This window comes from Melanotaenia boesemani, chromosome 20 (genome assembly GCF_017639745.1).
Source record: "Melanotaenia boesemani isolate fMelBoe1 chromosome 20, fMelBoe1.pri, whole genome shotgun sequence".
Taxonomy (NCBI): domain Eukaryota; kingdom Metazoa; phylum Chordata; class Actinopteri; order Atheriniformes; family Melanotaeniidae; genus Melanotaenia; species Melanotaenia boesemani.
The window spans coordinates 26,551,362-26,570,022 of NC_055701.1; the positions used below are offsets into that span (position 1 = coordinate 26,551,362).

An 18,661-nucleotide genomic window follows, 5' to 3' on the forward strand; every position below is an offset into this window, starting at 1 on the left:
ACACCTTTAAAATTACTAATGATTCAAATATGCAACTGATACAATTCAAAATTCTGCATAGAACTCATTATACAGGACAAAAGATGTTCAGGATGGGTCTGCCACTGTCCTCCTCCCTATCCTCTCATTCCCTGTTAGGCATGTGGGGAGTGGGTACCTTCTGGGGTCGTGGGCGGCTCATTGGCTACGGTCCCTGTATGGCCTGGTCATGGGGGCCTCTCCTGGCCTGTCTTGCCCTGGGGGACCTCCAGGGGAGCGGGGGTGCCTAATGCCACTAGAGGCTCAACATCCATTCCCTCTGGTCTTACATGCCCAGACCCCTCATATTTCCCGCTCTCTCTGTCTCTCTCTGGATTTGGGAGGCGTGCATGTCATGCGGGGTGGAGCGGAGGGGGCCTTTCAGTGGTCTCCTTGGATGCACCCCATGGCGACTCGCCTCTCAGTTTTATTTGCGCTTAGGCAGAAAAACACAAGAAACACAACACACAAACAACACCTTGGGGGCATGTCATGCAGTGCATGACGAGCGGGGCCACTTAGGTGGCCTGGCTCCCGGCACAGCGCAGATTGGAGTAGGTGGAGGGTGGGGGGAGGGGGTCAATGGCGCACTGGTTTCCCGGGGTGTGCGGCTGGAACATCGGGGTGTGTGCTGGCCTATGCCGGGTGGCTGTCTGGGGGGGCCTGGTCCTCCTAGGCATGTTGCGGGCCCTCTGCCTTTGGGGGGTGGGGTGGCCGCCTCTGGGCTCCTGGGGCCCTGGGCCCTTCGCTTGGGCTGCCCTGGGTGGCCGGTCCCTGGTGGGGCTGGCAGCTGCCGATCTTGGCCCACTGGGACCTGTGCCCCAAGACCGTGGGGGGCTCTTGCTGCCGCCCTTCGGGTGGGGCTGGAGTCGTCTTCATGGTGGGGTAGCTTGGGTTAGTGCTTCGGGGCTGCTGCTGAGGGCCCGGGTCTCTGGGCTGCCCTGGTCTGCCTCTGACCTCCGTAGAGGCGCGGTCGCATTTGCACAATCTCACTCACCACTCTTCATCACTGATCACTCTGACCAATCTTTTTGCTATTTACCATCTTTTTCTGTCCCCTCCGGTCAGGTTCAGCAAGATTACATAGATTCCATGATTCAAAGTAAATAAATAGATAAATGAATCAGATTATCAAGAGGAGCCTTACCCATAGGCCTCCCCTTGGCAGAGCAAATATGTTCAGTACGATACAGCAACCAGATTATCATTTTGCTGCTATGATGCTGGACAGGACAAGTTAAAAAAAAAAAATCTAAAACGTTGTGCGTTATTGTGGTTATTCTGACTTTCCAGCTTTCTTCTGCAAATTTCTCACGTTTTTTTTAAAAGCATTTGCCAGCGCTTGTTGTTGCTGTGGTTCGTTGTACTTTTCCTTTAAGGCAACAAACTCCTCGTGCCCTTTTACGTGTTGACAACCCAAATGCTTTATAAGGTTGTTGGTGTTAAATATCTGGAAACAGCCCTCTATATTAGGCGTGTTGCTATTTTGCTGAGGGATTTTCACATGAGTGATAATGCTAAATTGCTAACATGACACTACTGCTAAATATTAGCACAACTGTAACTCATATGCAGCTGGTTCTCAACCTACCAACTAAAACAATGGTCACACAAGATTGTGTAACTTCCTGTGTCTCTGTCTGCTTCAGGAAAAAAAGAATTATGATTCTGTTTCCGTGGTATTTGATGGTGTTTAGACAGAAATACTCTCCGATCCTGATCATCTTACTTTTGACAGGATCAGTGAGTATTTCTGTTGCTAGTATCGGTTTCGGCCTAATGTAAATTAGACTGCAGAAAATCTTCGTAGAACTCATAAAAATGTTTAACTTATCTTAACAAATGACCTCTTCTCAGTGATAATCATATAGTAAAAGACTTTGATTTGCTAGGGAGCATGGGATGAAGTGCTATACTTCTTCAATAAGTCAGCTTAAGGTTCAACAATATCATGTGACCAAAGAATGTGGTCACCTGACCAGGTTCTCCCAAAAGAGGGTTTTTTTCCCCAGAAAAACTCAGGAATCATCTGATTTAAACTGTGGGTAAAAGTGTTTTAGAGACATTATTTTGACTTCATGATGTGTTTAACAGAAACTGAGCTGCATTTTGGTGGAGAACGAAGCACGGTTCCTTCAGATGCTGGAGGCAGGGCAGCACCTGCAGAGGGTGGGCTGTGATCGAGTGGGTGTGTCCACCTTGAAACTGGAGGCACGCTGGAAATCATTACACAAGAGGCTGAAGGATGAACGTACCAGCTTTGACAGAAAAAGGAAGCTGAGGAGCAGGTGAGACTGTCTTCCTGTCTCTGTGTTTGCTCTGTGATGGAGTTTTGGAGTTATGGCTCCTGTATGAATGGCACCACTGTGTTCTGGCTGCAGATGCTCTGGTTTCTATCTAAACTATCTACCTTTCTGTCAACTTTCAGATTTCTTTGTGACGCTGTTGTGCTGACAAACTGGATGACCAGGGCAAGAGCGTTGGTTGACAAACTGAATCAGTTCTCTGCCTCAAGCAGCGAGCAGATGACTGTTCAACAAAGGCGCGACCATTTCCTCCAGTGTGTGGTGAGAAGGAAACATATAAACCAAGAAAATACACATAACATCATTAAATTTTAAAATACACTGTAAAAGTCCAACTGTAGCAAGACCAAAAGACCATTGTTTTTCATTTCCAACCAGTTAATCTCCAAGCAAACTGATTCTCTGCAGCCCTGTCAGACATTAACACCATGTTTGTTGAACAGAAGTTGACAAAACATTTATTTTTTAGGCTTTAACCAAAGAGCTGGAGGCCAAATCTGAGGTGAGGCTGATGCTGATTGGTACTGTGACCCAGATGGTCCAACTGAGGAAACCAGAGGGAGACTCAAACAGCAATAAAGATCAAGCGAATTCTCAGTCCCAGACTTCAGACCCAGATCTCGGCTCGGTAAACACTCAGCTCAGGCATCTAGAGCTGGACTGGACCAGCCTGCTGGCTGATGTGCCCGTCATCCAACAAGCTCTGCACAAGGTCAGCACATTTCTCATGTTGTCTGCATATTTTATAAGGTACATAGAAATATCAGCTGAGGGGTACAATGACGGCAAAACCATCGTAAGTAAACTACAGTCTCCCTGAGATGTTTCATGGAAAGATGAACCACAGTACAGGTTTCATACATCAGCTTCTTCAGGAAAAGTGCCACCACCAATAAACCCTACTGTTTCAACTTTTAACCCACTGAGTGAAATGTCCAAGAACTACATGGTTTATGGAGAAAAACTAAGGTTTCTCTGAGTAAACCAATAAAGCAAATCCCATAAAAACACTTAAGAAGAAGAAGAAGAGATGAAAAACTGGCTGCCAGTGATCTAAATCTTAATGAAAACCTCAGAGAGCAGAAAGAAATTTAAGAAGAGCTTCAATGTGGGAGTGTTGCAGGCACCAGGTGCAGCTTATGGGTGGATTTTTCCCACAACTGATTTACTCTAAATAAAATCATTATATAAGTTTAAACAGGAAATTCCTTTATTTTCTCTTTTAGCCATCACAGATCTTATCTCATTAATGTCTTCACTATTGTTATTTCCTCTTGCTGTATGTCAGTCCAAATCCAGATTATTACACAGGTTTATGGTAGAAGTCTTTGCTGAGGGCTAGGACATTTATCATAAAAAATAAGTGCGTAACAAGATGTTGTCAATGGAAGTAAATGAGATGTACACATGTCTGAGTATTTTATGTAGAAGGGACTTCGTTTATCCAGCTAACCTGAACTCCATGCAGTGCATATTACCTAGAACCTGCATTTTGTCCATTGATAGCATTTTATGTGCAGAAAGTTCTGAGAAATGCTCAGAGCATCACACTTTGATCACGGTTTGGAAATCCTTCCAAAAAAAAAAAAAAAAGAAATGTTTTTGTTGTGAGGGTAAGGTGACTTACTAACTAAAAGTTGAGGCTTTTCCAACATTAAAAGGAATGAGTCTAGAGCTTGAGTGGTAAAGTAATGGAAACAAATTATGTGTTGTTGGACTGATGGGTTGATTTTAGTATAATCATGGGTAGACAGACTAAGAGGGAGGCTAACCTGTGGTCGGGGAAAACATGTTAGTCTGTTTCAGAAGGGTCAGATTATTGGCATCAAGCAGAGAAAACATCTAAGGAGATTCAGAAACTCCTAAAACTGGGTTAAGAACTGTCCAAAGCATTATTATAAATGGAAAGGACTGTGGGGAACCATCGTCTTCCAGGAAGAAATGTGGTCAGAAAAGAATCCTAAATGATGGTGATCAGTGAAACTTAAACGTTTGGTGAAATCAAAGAGAAAAAAATCAAATCAAAGCTAAAGATGGTCCAATAAAATAACCTTTTATTTTCCATTTTGGATGATGAGTTTCTTTTTGGGCCAGGCAGTGTGTGTGTATATATATGTATATATGTGTGTGTGTGTGTGTGTGTGTGTGTGTGTGTGTGTGTGTGTGTGTGTGTGTGTGTGTGTGTGTGTATATATATTTTTTTGTTTCTTTTTTGCTGTTTCTAATGAATATATATCATTTACATTACACACAAACTGAGCTGCTGTAGTGATGAAAAAAATTTATCATGAGCTTCAGATTGCCTCTCTGACCATGATGAGGAAATGCTTTTCTCTCCACATGTTCCTAAATATAAAAAGCACCCAAACGCTGCTTTTTTGGGCTTTTCTGTGTTACAGAGGAGTTTGGTATTGCAAAAATCATGCCGCAGTACTTCTGCCTCCTATTAGTTTTCCCACTGTGCAGCACAATGCCATCCAGAGGACTCTTCTCACCCTTATTGGTGTGAAACCACGTCCCCTCCATCCACCTATGTCTCTGTCTGGATCTTCTATTTTCAACTAATTTCTCCTTTGCTTCTCTCTATTCTGATCTCAGGGTTCGCTGAGCTCTTCTTCTTCTGCCTTTCAATCACATCCTCTTTTCAGCTTTCCTTTGTCCAGTCTCCTCTTCTTCTTTACTTGTTATTTTCTGTTCTTTGCTGCCACAATCTCACTTATCATGCATGCTTGTCCACTTGTTTTCCCCTTACTTCAAATTTATACCTGGTTCATTTGCATTTAAGCTATTTTTTAACTTCTACTGTTGTTCATAAGGTTAATTTGATTGAGTATCAATAAGCATTTTTATAAGTAATGAAGTCTGAATGCAGCATGATAATGAATTGTGTCATACCCTCCTCCTCCTCCTCTTCAGCTATGGATGGAGGGGCTGACACAGCAGGAGGTTCTGCAGGAGCTGCAGGCCTGGCTTGGAGAAGCTGAGTCCCAGCTGGAGGAGTATCACAGCAGCATCAACCAAAACATCTGCACCAACACTGATCTGACCACTGTCCTGAAATACTGCAAGGTGAAACACAAACTGGATGATAACCACATATTCAGATAAAATTCAGTCAGAAAATATTTTCAGCCTATTATTATAAGCTCAAACTTGAGATCCTGGCAGAAGTTCTTTTTTTTTTTTGGTCTGTTTTTGTTTCTGTGTGCATATGACTCATTTCGCTCCATCCACTACGTTTTTCTTAGGAGTGTCAGTCAGAGACATCTGCCCATCAGGCCACCCTGGAGTACCTAAATCAGCCTTTACTGGCTTGTAGTACTGAGAAAGACCAGAGGAGGCGTTGTGAGTACAACCAATTTGCAGAAGAGCAGGGTGCTCAGAGCTACCGGTGGCTTAGTCTGCAGGCAAACCTTCAAGCATTGGTAAGGTTTTACTCTGGAAATCGTTTTTGTTTTCCTTTTTACTAGTTTTTAACTCATAGTTGGACAATGTTTTATGTGGTGATCCAATTTAATCATGTTTTCTACCTTGAGACTAAAGGCTGTTTCATACTCCGCAAGAAGCGAGAACTATTTTCTTGTTCTTTTCTTGTTGTGCCACGAGAACAAAGTGACGTCATTTTGCTCTCGCGGACGTGAATGGGGACAGTTCTTGACACATCAGCCAAGCAGAACTTTCTTCTAGAGGGGCTCTGCGGGGTATTGTGTGATTGGTTAGACATTTGAAATGGTCGTGGTTAACATGGAAAAGAATGAAGTGGAAAGTTGTGGCTTCCGCTCTCGCCCTGATCAGCGGTTGAACGGATAGTTTTAATGAGCAGCTGATTGATGTGGTGAGAGTGTGTAAATGTAGACACCACATGTGTGATTTAAAGACAGGGACACCGCCATGTGCACAACCCCACCCTGCCAGGGACAACGTTTCTTGTTAAATATAAAATAACCTGGTCAGCTGTTACTTGCACATAAAAATACAGACATTCCCGCGCAGTGATACCCACCCCGTCACAGATGAATTTTCTTGGGGAGGAGAGAATGACCCGACCAGTATGAACGTTTTTCTTGGTCTTGCAGCCACAAATTTATGGTTCAAGCATTAAAAGCATGCTGCAGTGATCCAGATAAAAACTAATGGAAATATTTCTATGATGATATAAAAACATGACTGTAAATATTTGTGACAAAGTATTTGAAGTTTCAACCATATATCAAAGTTTTCTGCTGCAAGTTGGCTGTACATGGAGCATCTCATTTTACCATTTTATTTCAAATCATTACTCTTTTTTTTTTTTTTTTTAAATCTTTTTGTTTTTTTTGTTATTACACGAAGATGCAGCTTCATTTACTGAGAGTGGAGCAGATAAACAGTTATTGCCTATTGGCAAGTTTTGAGATTCAGAAAGAGAAGTTATAGATGTTGTTTGTGACTGGACAGCACAGTCTAGGCGCCGGAACAGACGGGCAATAGAATCGCTGTGGACGGGCCCCATTTTAGTGATGGGATGTTCGGCTCTTTTCAGAGAGCCGGCTCTTTTGGCTCGGCTCCCAAAAAATAGCTGGCTCTTTTGGCTCCCGAATGGCTTTTCATTTAGCATCTTTTTAAGCACCATTTATTTACCTTAACTTTGCAAAAATTAATGAATTGTGTTTTGAAAACCCGTTTATGTTCAGCATTTTTATGAGAAGCCTTATATTTGCCTCCTTTTAAGCATTTATTCTGATACAAACCACTTTCTTTTGTTTAATATTTCAACAAAAAAACATATATTTCTCAAATGGACAAAAACAGCAGACAAATCCACAAAACAGAACAAGAACCAAACTCAAGAAAGCAGCATTAATGTCCTCAGTGCAGTTTGGCCTTCAGAAAAAAAAGATGCTACATCTTGGATGGCTGATCCGGTTTCCCCCCTCTGTGAGTAGGGTTTGATGACATGACGCACTCACTCACTTACTCTCCTCATGGCTATCTGCTGTCTCACACAGTGCCATCTACCCCCCCACATAATGGTATGATCCTATATCCTCACATGTGATTGGCCGCCTGTCCATATGGGCAGTGCCATGGGCAGAGCTGGGGCTGAGCACTGAGAGCTAAGCATGCAGTAAAAGAAAAAAAAACGGAGCCGGTTCTCACTCGATGGAAGCCGACTCTTCTGATTCACTACCAAGCATCGGCTCTCAGAGCCGGCTCTTTCGCACATGGCACATCACTACCCCATTTATCAAATGAATCTGGACTTTAAAAGAGAACAAATTCCAGTTTAAAAATTCAATATTTGACCCATGTCAAAGCAGATTAGGGTACAGAATACAATTTTTTTTTAAGTGTTTTTTTTACTATTGAAGAAAAAAAAATCTTTTGCAGACACTTAAAATCAGGTGCAGCAGATTTCAGATGTAACAGGACAGATTTAACAGAAAATAGAACATAGAATTTAGTAATAATGAAGTAATTCTTCTCACTTTAACCAATAATCAGACTTTAGAATTAAATGACAGACTGTCAGAGGTCGAGATCCATTCATCAAAAAAACTAAACAGCCACATGAGAGACATTTGGATCTGTGTGAATCAAATTTTACACAGAACAACACGAACGCTCAGCACAACGCAGATGTCTCCATCCGGCTGAGGTCACTGAACAAACCTCCACATCCCAGCCAAACAGGAACCGTGGTGCAACTCTCAGTCACTAACTTGCACAAGTTTACATAAGTTCATCTTAGAGAAGGGCAACTAGAGCTCAGCCAAACTGATCCTGGTTCATTTAGTGCAACTTCAGCTCTGTAAAACATCAGGAAACATCTTCAGCAGACAGAAACCGGACATATAAACATGTAAATGCGACTTCCTGCACTTAGTAAGAACAAGCCGTACTGAGTGTAATCTAGCTGCAGACGATGCTCCAGAGGAAGAGAAGAAGATGGAACACATGCACCTGTGGTTGCTATGGTTACCATCTTGCTAGGTCTACTCACATTGCTGGAATCATCCAAACTGCCGGAAGTGGATGATTCTTGCTGTGTGACACCTGACATGTTCCTTTCTTCACGTTATCATTGGATCACTTTCTTATGTCCAGTGTCCAGAGGCCTCAGTCTGCTACTACTTCATAGAAGCTAGTTAATGACGTCACTCCAAGTATCACAATAACTACAAGAACGCTTTGTGTTTTCTGAGTTATCGCGGCATTTGGTGATTACACGCACGAGTAGATTAAATATACGAACACACACACAACTTGTAAAAATCTCCAGAGAGACGTTTTCTCAATGCAAAAAAGCACATATGGGAACTGATTCTACTTTTGATCATTTAGTACCACAAAAAAAAATAACTGAAATAACTATAAATGAAAATTATATTGAAAAAAATAAATAAATTAAAATGAAAAGCCTGGATGGGAGGGCCAGACTTGTGAATAGTGCCGGGTCTAGGACAGACTCATCTAAAACTCCTTTGGTGTTTTATTTCTGTGTTTTTTAACTAAATGTATCCACATTTTTTTTTACTTTAATTTATTAATAATCATGTTCAAGATGTGTGTTTGGAAGTAAAGCAGTGATCACAGTATATTGTTTAGATTGACGAGGTGGATCAGGAGCTGAAGGAAAGAGCGGAGCTGGAAACCCAACTGCAGCAGATCCACAGCTGGATCACAGATCAGAACCTCTGGATTGACTCGGTTCAGACCCCCAGCAGTCACACACAACTGCAGACGAACATCAGCATGTGCCAGGTCAGAGGAACATCTGTAAAAACCTGAATGTAACGAGTAGCATTCCTTAAGACTGTTGCAAACATGCTTTTGTTTTCTAAGTCTACATTTTTTCGATATCCTGTTGTGTGTCAGGATCTGGAGGAGAAGACCAGGCAGAGGTGTGCAGCTCTTCAGGAGCTGAGAGACCAAATCAGTGGCAAAAGAGAAAAGAGCAGGTGTGACTTTTTCTCTCAGACAGATAAATCCATCCAGGCCTGCACAGCTCTCCAACAACTGGTAGGTAATCCAAGAAAAGAAAGTAAAGAAAGTTCTGGAATTATTCACAAAATGTCAATTTCACTGGTCTTGAACGTGCTTTAGGATCAATGTCTTGTCTTTTTGTAGACTGGATCAGTGAAACGGAGGCTGATTCAAGCTCAGCAGCTGTGGAGCATCATGGAGAAGAAACAGAATGACGTGATGCTGAAGACGCTCCGAACATCTCAGACTCTGGATTATCACAGCAGCCCTCAGCTCTCCCTGCAGGCACAGAAATGCCTTCATGAGAAGCTTCAGGTATTTATTTCTATGAACGCTTGTTCAGGAGTTTTTATCAAAAAATGTCCAACTTGTCTGTGTGGGACACAACAAGAAGCTGGAACGCTGTGATAACAGTTTATAACTGTGTCCTCCGTGGTGTTGTATGGGTGGTGGTTTGTGAGTATGAGGCAATGAGTCCTTCTGTAACGGGAGTAAGGGCTGGGATGTACTCGCTGTTAGTTGCGTGAGGTGGCACCATAAGTTTTAATCCTGACTTTAGGAGCAACAAAAAGGATGGTAGCAGAGCACCTCAGGGTCCACGAGGGCTCATAGCTTAAAAACAGGTCAGATAAATAAGAAGGTCCAAGACCATGAAGATTTATAAACAAAACAACACCCTTAAAATCAGTCCTGAAACGCACGGGGACTGGTGTGATGTGTTCCCGCCCTCTGGTCCTCGTCAGGGCACGTGCAGCTTATAGGTTTAGTACACGTTTTTTGGGAAGACCAGAGAGCAGGGCATTACAATAATCTATCCTACCACTCTACATAAAAGTTTTTTTGTTATTATTAGTTTATTATAATCTTGTTTTTAGATTTTTAATTTTATTTATTTTATTTTTTAATTTTTAATTTTTGGGTGGTGTGGCTCAGTGGGGAGAGCGGTCGTCTTGTAGCCTGAGGGTTGTCGGTTTGATCCTCCGCCTGTCGAGCTCATATCGAGGTGTTCCTGTGCAAGACACTGAACCCCAAATTGCTCCTGATGGGTCATGGTTGAGCACCTTGCATGGCAGCTTCGGCCATCAGTGTGTGTGAATGTGTGTGTGAATGGGTGAATGAGATGTATAATGGGAATCATCCCAGGTACAGTAAAGTGCTTTATAAAGATGGACCATTTACTAATTATTTTAAATCCAGCAGCTGGGATTAAAAGTAACACGTCCAAGTTTGATGTCATGATAGTTTGGATGGATGGATGGATGGATGGATGGATGGATGGATGGATGGATGGATAGATGGATGGATGGATGGATGGATGGATGGATGGATGGATGGATTGATGGATGGATGGATGGATGGATGGATGGATGGATGGATTGATGGATGGATGGATGGATGGATGGAGGGCTTGATGGATGGTGCAAAAACTGTTCACAGTAATTTGAAATGTTTTTTTTGTTTTGCAATCAGCTTCTCCTTGAGGACACAACAGCATTTGAGGCAGAGTGGAAAGATCTGAGTCAAAGCTTCGACTCTCTCAGAGGAAATACCAGTCCTGCTGCAGCTGCTGTCATCACTGAACAGCTGGACAGACAGAGAGACAGGTGAGACAGACACCAGCATGCAGGCATATCTTCACACAGACTATCACACAGTAATTCTGTGTCTTCCAGCTGGACCGAGGTGTTGGGAGCTCTGGGCCAGCAGCTCCAGCAGAGTTGGGAGATCCTGCAGGTCTGGGAGGTTTATACACGGCTGGTGGCGTCTTTCTCTGAACGCCTCCAGACTCTTCAGAGTGAGGTCACAGCAGAGCTGCACGTCACCTCCGAACTAGATGACACTGTGGGCCAGATCACTGCCAAGATACACACGGTCCAGGTGAGGTTATAAACAGAACAAACAGTCTCTGTGTTCAAAGTCGAATGGAGCTTTTTCTTTGAATCGTCATGTTTTGGAGAACATTATGTTCATTTAGCTAAAAGGAATTTTAAAACCTGAGTCATGCATGTTAACGATGTTTGTAGCTCAGCTCTACCACAGGACCTATCTTCTGCTTTTTCTTCCCCTATTCCCTGTTTTTGCTGCCAAACATCACTGGTTGGAAACTTTCCAGTACATTTAAAATAGCGTAAAGAAGATTAAAATGAGGAAAATAAATAATGTTTCACTTTTAGAACAGTTTTTATTTATATAAATTTTTTACTTTTTTGTGTTTTTGGACCATGAGAATTTAATTTAATTTAATTTAATTTAATTTAATTTAATTTAATTTAATTTAATTTAATTTAATTTAATTTTGTTTTGCCTTGCATTGGAATAAGTGGACATAGAATGGATCGATGGATGAATTTAATTAAATTTATTTTAATTCTACATTTTTAAAACACTTTTTAAAATTTATTTAATTTGGTAACTTTTTTCAGATTTTAGGCTTGGTAATTTGTAAATGATAAATTTCATTTTAAAATATATCGTTCTTGAAGAGAGAACCAGTGGAGGGAAACTTTGCATTCTGCATTGTTTCTGATTAAATGAATAATGGATATAAATTCTTTGTGTTCATTCACTTCTTCGTGATAACGTTTGACCTCAGCCGAAACTTCCAGGTGCTTTAAAGCCTGACGAGTTCTCACATCTTTTTGCTGCCGTCTGTTTTGCAGACTTTCTTCAGTAGAACCAGCAGTTTGCAGTCTGACCTGGAAAAGCTGCTGGAGGCCTCCAAGGACCTGGTTAGCCACCAGGACCCTTCAGCTGCCAGTTTGGTCAAATCAGAGTGCCGCTTGTTGTCACGTGGTGTCCTGCAGCTCAGCCAGCAGGTGTCAGGGAGGCTGGATCAGCTCCAGGTCTGACTTCATGAATGAATGAATGAGTTTTAGGGATTTTAGATGGTCTGACTGGATTTCTTTTATAATCACTTTAACTTAAAGAGCAAGTGTTTCCCTTAAAGACTATTTTGCTTAATTTTGGACCTGCTTGCTCAAATAAACAACCTTTAATATAAGAAACTTTTATAATTACAAGACTTTTTAATGTGGCAAAGCCTAAACATACATTGAAATCTTCATTGTAACGTCTTATTGTTTGATGGCTGCAACCTTTAAGTTTCCAGGCGGTAATCCTAACCTACCTGCAGAGTGCACTAAATGTCACACTGACCTATAAAAGGAGACACGTATGGCCTCGTTCCATGTGTTGTGTTTGTGTGTAGGAGGAGCTTAAAGAGCTGCAGGAGATTGAAAATGTCCTGGAGTCACTAGAGAGGAATCTGAAGGTCTGGCAGCAGCGCCTGGAGGATGTGGCTCAGACAGACCAGGTGAGACCGCAGGAACTGTGAATGGACTGAGTACAGACTTTTCCTCTGCTTTGTTGTTGCCTTGCTATAGTACAAATGTGTAAATTGTATTATACTGTGAAACTGGAATCAGGTTTTGAATTAGTTCAATGTTTGTTTTTTGTGCAAAGATGGAGATTTGGTTTCTTTTTGTTTGTTTTTTTGTTCTTTTTCTTCCCAAATATTTCCAACATTCATTATTTTGAGGATGTCAGGTTAAAAAAGAAGACCTTTAACACTCCTCAAAACAATCACAAGCCCAGTTTGTAACTCCTTTGAACATTAAATGGTTGGTAAAGTTAATTTTTTAAGTGCTTCAATGATTCTGTGTTGTGGATGTGGACATAAGAGATGAGAGCCCAAAGCGTTCAGGTGAAATAGTTTCGGTAACTTCTGTTTCCAGTGTAAGATAGCAGATTAAAGTGATCCCAACCAGCAGACAGAGCTTTAATTAAAGTAACTTTGCTTTCTCGTGGACCAAGTGTGATGTTGATGGAAGTAGTCATTGTACAGGTACTAGCTTAAAATGAAGAAAAAGAAATGTAAAGAAGGTACCGGAGGACTAAAAGAGGACAGAAGAACATCAGACATGAGTAAAGAACATTACCTTTAGTTTCCTCAGCTGTGATGTCATGCGTGTAGTCATCCAGACTGTTGTTATCCCTCTGATGCCACCATATGTTTCCAGTCTGGCCTCCTGGAGCTGAGCGGCCTGTCTGCTGACCTGGATGTGCTGAATGAGGTGAGCTGCAGCCTGACGCTGGGTGACGCTGCTGCACGCCGCCTGCAGCGCCTCAACCACTGCTGGGCCAACACCTCCGCTAGAGCTCAGGAGGCCTGCAGGTCAGTGAACCCGAGACCTGCTGAACACATCAGCACAAGCTTTGATTGGGCAAATGTATTACAAAAAACGGTGCCACAGACATGATTTATATTTGTTTCTAAGGTTAAAAAATCCTGTAATGTTTCTCTTCTCTAACTAATCCATGAATTAATTGTTAATAATCAAATGAAATAACTTTAAGTGGAACTATATTGATTATAAAGTTTAAGATCAAATATGCACGGTACATTTAGTGAGCTGCAGACGGAGGTACTGAGGCAACAGACGTTTGAACAGAAGTGTGAGAGCTGGATGTCGTTCCTGCAGCGGATGGAGGACAGTCTGGCCGTGGACGTCGCTGGCTCCTACTTTGGCCTCAGGCAGCAGCTCTGCACACACAAGGTATCAAACATGAGCAACACCTCACTAACAGCCTTAGGATGAAAAAAACCTTCCAGACACACAAATATAATCCTGATGTGTCTGTTAGCGGTTTCAGACAGAGCTTTCCGTCGGTCACCAGATTCTGCATTCAGTCATCACTGAATCTCTTCATCTGCTGCAGAAAGGAGAGGTGGAGGACAGGTAGGAAAATTTTAAATCAAAGACGCAGTGGAGTCTGGTTCTCTGGTTTTTATTTTATTAACCTATCTTCATGTTTGGAATCATTCAGGAGCGACTTTATCCTGAAGCTGGCTCAGCTCAGAGAGCACTGGCAGGGGGCGGTGCAGCGGGCCGACCAGCGCCGCTCCTTGGTGGAGGGGCTGGTGAAGCACTGGCACCTGTACAGCCGCAGCCTGAGGAAGCTGCAGAGGTTCCTGTCGGACACACAGACCCTCCTTCCCCCCGCCGGGCCGCCCCGCTGCAGCCTGCAGCAGCTCCGACGCTCCCTCCAGGACCTCCAGGTGGGACGGACTGAAAATGTGCTGGAAATTACAGCCAGTCAGAAAATAACAGCCTTAAAAAAATCTAATAATTCACTCATTTTTGTGGGTCAGATTTTTCCATTACAAGATTATGTAATAAAAGAGTCATTATTACATTTATGATTAAATGAAAACAAAATTTTATATTAGCACCTAAGAAATCAAGGGGAAATTTTAGATATAATTAATTCTGTACGATTACTTATTTTATTTTTTTAAATTTTTAATGAACACATTATTATATTTTTACATTTAAGTATTATATTAAATTAGTTTTTAATATTATCATTATTATTTAATGTTATCTTCAATCAATCAAACTTTATTTATAAAGCATTTTTCTTACAAAGAAATTACCTCACAAACAACAACTTATCCCTAAGAATCCCCCAGACCAGAAAAAAAAGAATAAAGAAATGAAGTCACGCCCCCACCTACGCATACATACAACTACACACAGATACATAAAGTAACGTGCTCGACCAGCGCTGTCCTAACCCCCAAAAACAAAACAAAACACTGGAATTTAAATAACAAATGTTAAACTGACCAAAACATGTAAATGAAATAAAATAGCTAAAAATGACTAAAATAAAGATTCAAATAAAAATAAGTTAAACAAAATAAGATGAAACATTAAGAATAGCAAGGAAAATTGGTATAAAAGACCATTGAAATGGAATAAAAAGCTCTTTAAAACTAATTAATTAAAACTGTGAAATGTCTGAATGTGTAGAAAAATTAAATACTGTAAAAACTGTAAAAACAATCACTGAGTAATAATATGTTAATCGGTTTAACAATAGAGACTTAAAGAGAGAGAAAATGAAAACTAAAAACACTATTAAAATGGTCTTAAGTTTACTTTCAAACATCAGCGTTCCAGCTGCTCTCAGGTCGTCTGGAGGCTGTTCCACAGAACAACCAAACCAAGCCTCTCCATATGTTTCCGGCCCCACCCTGGTGATAAATAAGCCCCGACGACCTGAGGGCCGTGGGAGCCTCATAAAACAAACAAGTTAGATAAATACTCAGAACTAAAACCCTTAAAGCTTTAAAACTAGTAAAAGTGTTTTCAAGTCAGACAGGAAGCCAACACAAAGAATTTAAAACTGGGTTAAGATGATAACAGCAATAATATCACTGCTATTCTTGTTATTATTAGCATAGCTTTATTTATTTTTTCAGTGATTACTTCCTTATGGTAATGGTAATAATTAAATTATTATTATTATTATTATTATTAATAATAATAATAATAATAATAATAATACTTATAATTCATATTTAATACTAGTGTCTTTATTTTTATTATTTAAATAATTATTTCTCTGATTTAACTTTTAATTAATCTAAATGTTTTTATAGAACTTATGAATATTTAATTTGTTAAAATATGAGAATTCATTAAATCTTTGTTTTTATTTCTAAAAACACTTCTAAGTAGATTTTACAGGTAAGGTGATCAAACATGAGCTTCATTCAGTTTAAAATGTCCAACAACTTTCCAGCATTGTGACTAGTGATTGTTTGGTGTCGGCTTTGAACAGATGAATGTTTCTCTGTGGGTTTCTTATCTTATTCTTATCTCTCCGACATGTTGGCACATGTTACATGTTTTCTATTTCTTGTGAAGCTGAAAGCTCCCTGCAGGAACAACGATTATATGAGATGATTGATGATGATGATTATGATCTAAGCTCGTTCAGGGGACAAATCTTGCTCACTGTATTTAAATCAGAGGAAACACAAGATTATAAATTGTCTTCTTTTTGTGGTTCCTTGTTATCGAGTGAAGCCAAGTGATTTGATGAGATTGAGAATGAAGAGCCAAAAGGCCTCAACTTTTAGAGCTGCTTCTCGAACCGGCCGCCCCAGTCTGTTACTCATTTAGCTCTAAACAGCACAGCTCCCGCTCCTCATCTCCATCTCCTCCACCTTCCACCTCAGCACACAGAGCTGCTGTTCCAGAGGTATCAGAGCACCTTCATCCACACTCTGGAGGTCGGCCGGCAGCTCTTCTCCATGGGAGACGAGGAGACCCAGACTCGGCTGCAGGTGGATCTGGGAACACTGCAGGAGGAGTGGGAAAACCTGCACAGCCTGCTGGGCAGAAGGATGGACCTCACTGAAGCCATCATCAAGGTACGTTTGGTAAATGCTGAAGCGATGCCATCTGGAGCATTTCAATCCCGACTTCTCTTGAATATGAAACACAGCCTAACAGACCGAGGGTCAGCTGGAAAATGAACATATTTAAGTTCATGGGCTTTTTACCAAGTAATATAAACCACATTTATTTCTGAGATCAATTAATTTGTGTAGTTTTTATTTATAGATTTTCATTTATAGATGTATCTTTTAGCTCCGTTGCATTCAAACATTGAGAGAAGTCAATTTAGTAACGAGACTGCAAGCTTAGGTTCCTCTGAATGTGCAATTCATGAAATGTAATTTCATTCTTGCAGCTTTTAACTGCCTTTAATACTCTATAAAGCCCATAAAGTTTCAATAATTTTGTTTTCAGAAACATTTGTCTTTTTATTCCTTGTATTCCGGTAATCACCTTTGACCCGGTCCAGAGAGGAGTGACGGATCAGATGCGCTCTGAATTTGATCTGAGGGCCCATCAGTTCACCACCTCATTCAGCAGAGCTTAACTTAACTAGATGTTTGATCATTTTACACTGTAAACATAACCATTCATTTTCATTATTTGTTGTTGACTTGCGTCACACTGGTGTGAATATACCTGGGATTGTTATTCTTAGTGAGATTGAAAATTCAGGAAAATGGTTGAGAAATCGTTGGTAACGTGCAGTGTGATGTGACGTCCTGAACATCAGCAAACAGGACACATTTACAATAAACAAGTTAACCAGTTCAATTACTTTTGTTTTTTTAAGAGATATACCGTTGCTTTCTGTCCTTAAAACTCTGCGTTCCGGACTCGTTTGATGGCACAGGGATGTCTCTCGAGCCTGAGTTTAGCTTTACACACCGCATCATAAACACAATGGCTGTTTTCAAAGCGCAAGGTGGCCGATTCTGCAAAGAAACAGAAGACGTTATCGGAGGAAGGGAGAAAGGAGAGACACAGTGAAAGAGCGAGACATAAGACAAGACTCAAGATAAGTCTTTTCCTGGCTGGAGAGATCTCACAGTACGAGTGACTGCTCAGTTTGCTTATGCAGTGGGCCGGCTCTTACAGAAAGAAAGACAGAGAGGAAGAATATATTACTGAACTATCACTGAATGCGTGTCACAAAGAAGACCGTGGTTGTCTTTTAGTGTTAATCAGTTCTTGATTGGACCATCACTTCCTTTTGTCATTCAATTTAATAATTAAGATGATTCACACATTTAGAAGTGACTGCAGATCACTTCCCTCTCAGCTGCATGAAGTGATTTGTAAGCACCTGTGAGGTGTTTTAGTTAAAACTGGACAAGCACCTTTTTTCTCAGAGTCTTCATCCTCGTCTGGTCATGTAGTCTGAAGACAGTTAATCCAATCAGCTCTGATTAGTTTAGTATAAAGACAATGGCTCTTTTATTACTCCCAAAGAATGTCAACTTTCTAAGATCCCATGGTACTGATCTGTATAAGATTTCTTTTTCCTTGTGTCTCAGAACTGGGAGCGCTGTGAGGCTGGACTGGAAAACAGCATGTTGCAGCTGAAGGACATGAAGACCCGGCTGAACCAGTCCATGCCAGAATGTGATGCTGACCTCCAGAGAGCAGACATATTCAGCAAGGTGTGTTTCACAAACAAAGTCATAAGCCACACCTTTCATTATTTACAAGTAACAGGTCCAGGTCCAGGTCCAGGTCCAGGTCCAAGCTCTGACAGCCACAATAACACCATGTTGGCTGAAGGCTGAACGGCTCCTGCATGTAAACAGTCAGCTAGATTCAAACTGGACTGGCGCTCAGAAGACGCTCTACAGCTCCTCTTCCAGGCTTTGAAACAGAAATAACTACAGATGGCAGCACAAATGGTCAGAAGCTTCACGCTGAAACGAACATTTTTTATGTTTCTGCTGCATGAAGTTCCCAGCAAACAATGTCCTGACGCGACATCAGCTACAGAAAATCAAGATCAAAAACAAAAGGAATAGAAACTACTTAAATGAAAGCGTTAATAAACATGCTTTAAAAAGTTTTAGTGATGTCATTCATGTTATCCTTAATAAGAAAAGAACAGATATAACCAATTTAATGTGTATTAATGATTAATTGACAGCATGGAGGTCAACTAAGAAAGGATCTTGTTTCTTGCTGGTGGATACC

At 41.1% G+C, this 18,661-nt stretch overlaps 1 protein-coding gene across 1 annotated transcript in view; it reads left to right on the top strand.

Annotated features, from left to right (window-relative positions):
• Positions 1 to 18,661, top strand: part of syne2b (spectrin repeat containing, nuclear envelope 2b) — a 154,724-nt gene that overhangs the window by 105,641 nt on the left and 30,422 nt on the right. The window contains exons 88-105 of the mRNA XM_041971377.1: positions 2,113 to 2,306; positions 2,447 to 2,585; positions 2,794 to 3,036; positions 5,241 to 5,393; positions 5,573 to 5,749; positions 8,913 to 9,068; positions 9,183 to 9,326; positions 9,435 to 9,605; positions 10,761 to 10,894; positions 10,964 to 11,168; positions 11,951 to 12,133; positions 12,499 to 12,603; positions 13,310 to 13,464; positions 13,699 to 13,846; positions 13,935 to 14,029; positions 14,118 to 14,349; positions 16,321 to 16,515; positions 18,001 to 18,126. Coding sequence (XP_041827311.1) covers positions 2,113 to 2,306; positions 2,447 to 2,585; positions 2,794 to 3,036; positions 5,241 to 5,393; positions 5,573 to 5,749; positions 8,913 to 9,068; positions 9,183 to 9,326; positions 9,435 to 9,605; positions 10,761 to 10,894; positions 10,964 to 11,168; positions 11,951 to 12,133; positions 12,499 to 12,603; positions 13,310 to 13,464; positions 13,699 to 13,846; positions 13,935 to 14,029; positions 14,118 to 14,349; positions 16,321 to 16,515; positions 18,001 to 18,126 — 2,955 coding nt within the window. The remainder of the gene's footprint in view (positions 1 to 2,112; positions 2,307 to 2,446; positions 2,586 to 2,793; positions 3,037 to 5,240; positions 5,394 to 5,572; positions 5,750 to 8,912; positions 9,069 to 9,182; positions 9,327 to 9,434; positions 9,606 to 10,760; positions 10,895 to 10,963; positions 11,169 to 11,950; positions 12,134 to 12,498; positions 12,604 to 13,309; positions 13,465 to 13,698; positions 13,847 to 13,934; positions 14,030 to 14,117; positions 14,350 to 16,320; positions 16,516 to 18,000; positions 18,127 to 18,661) is intronic.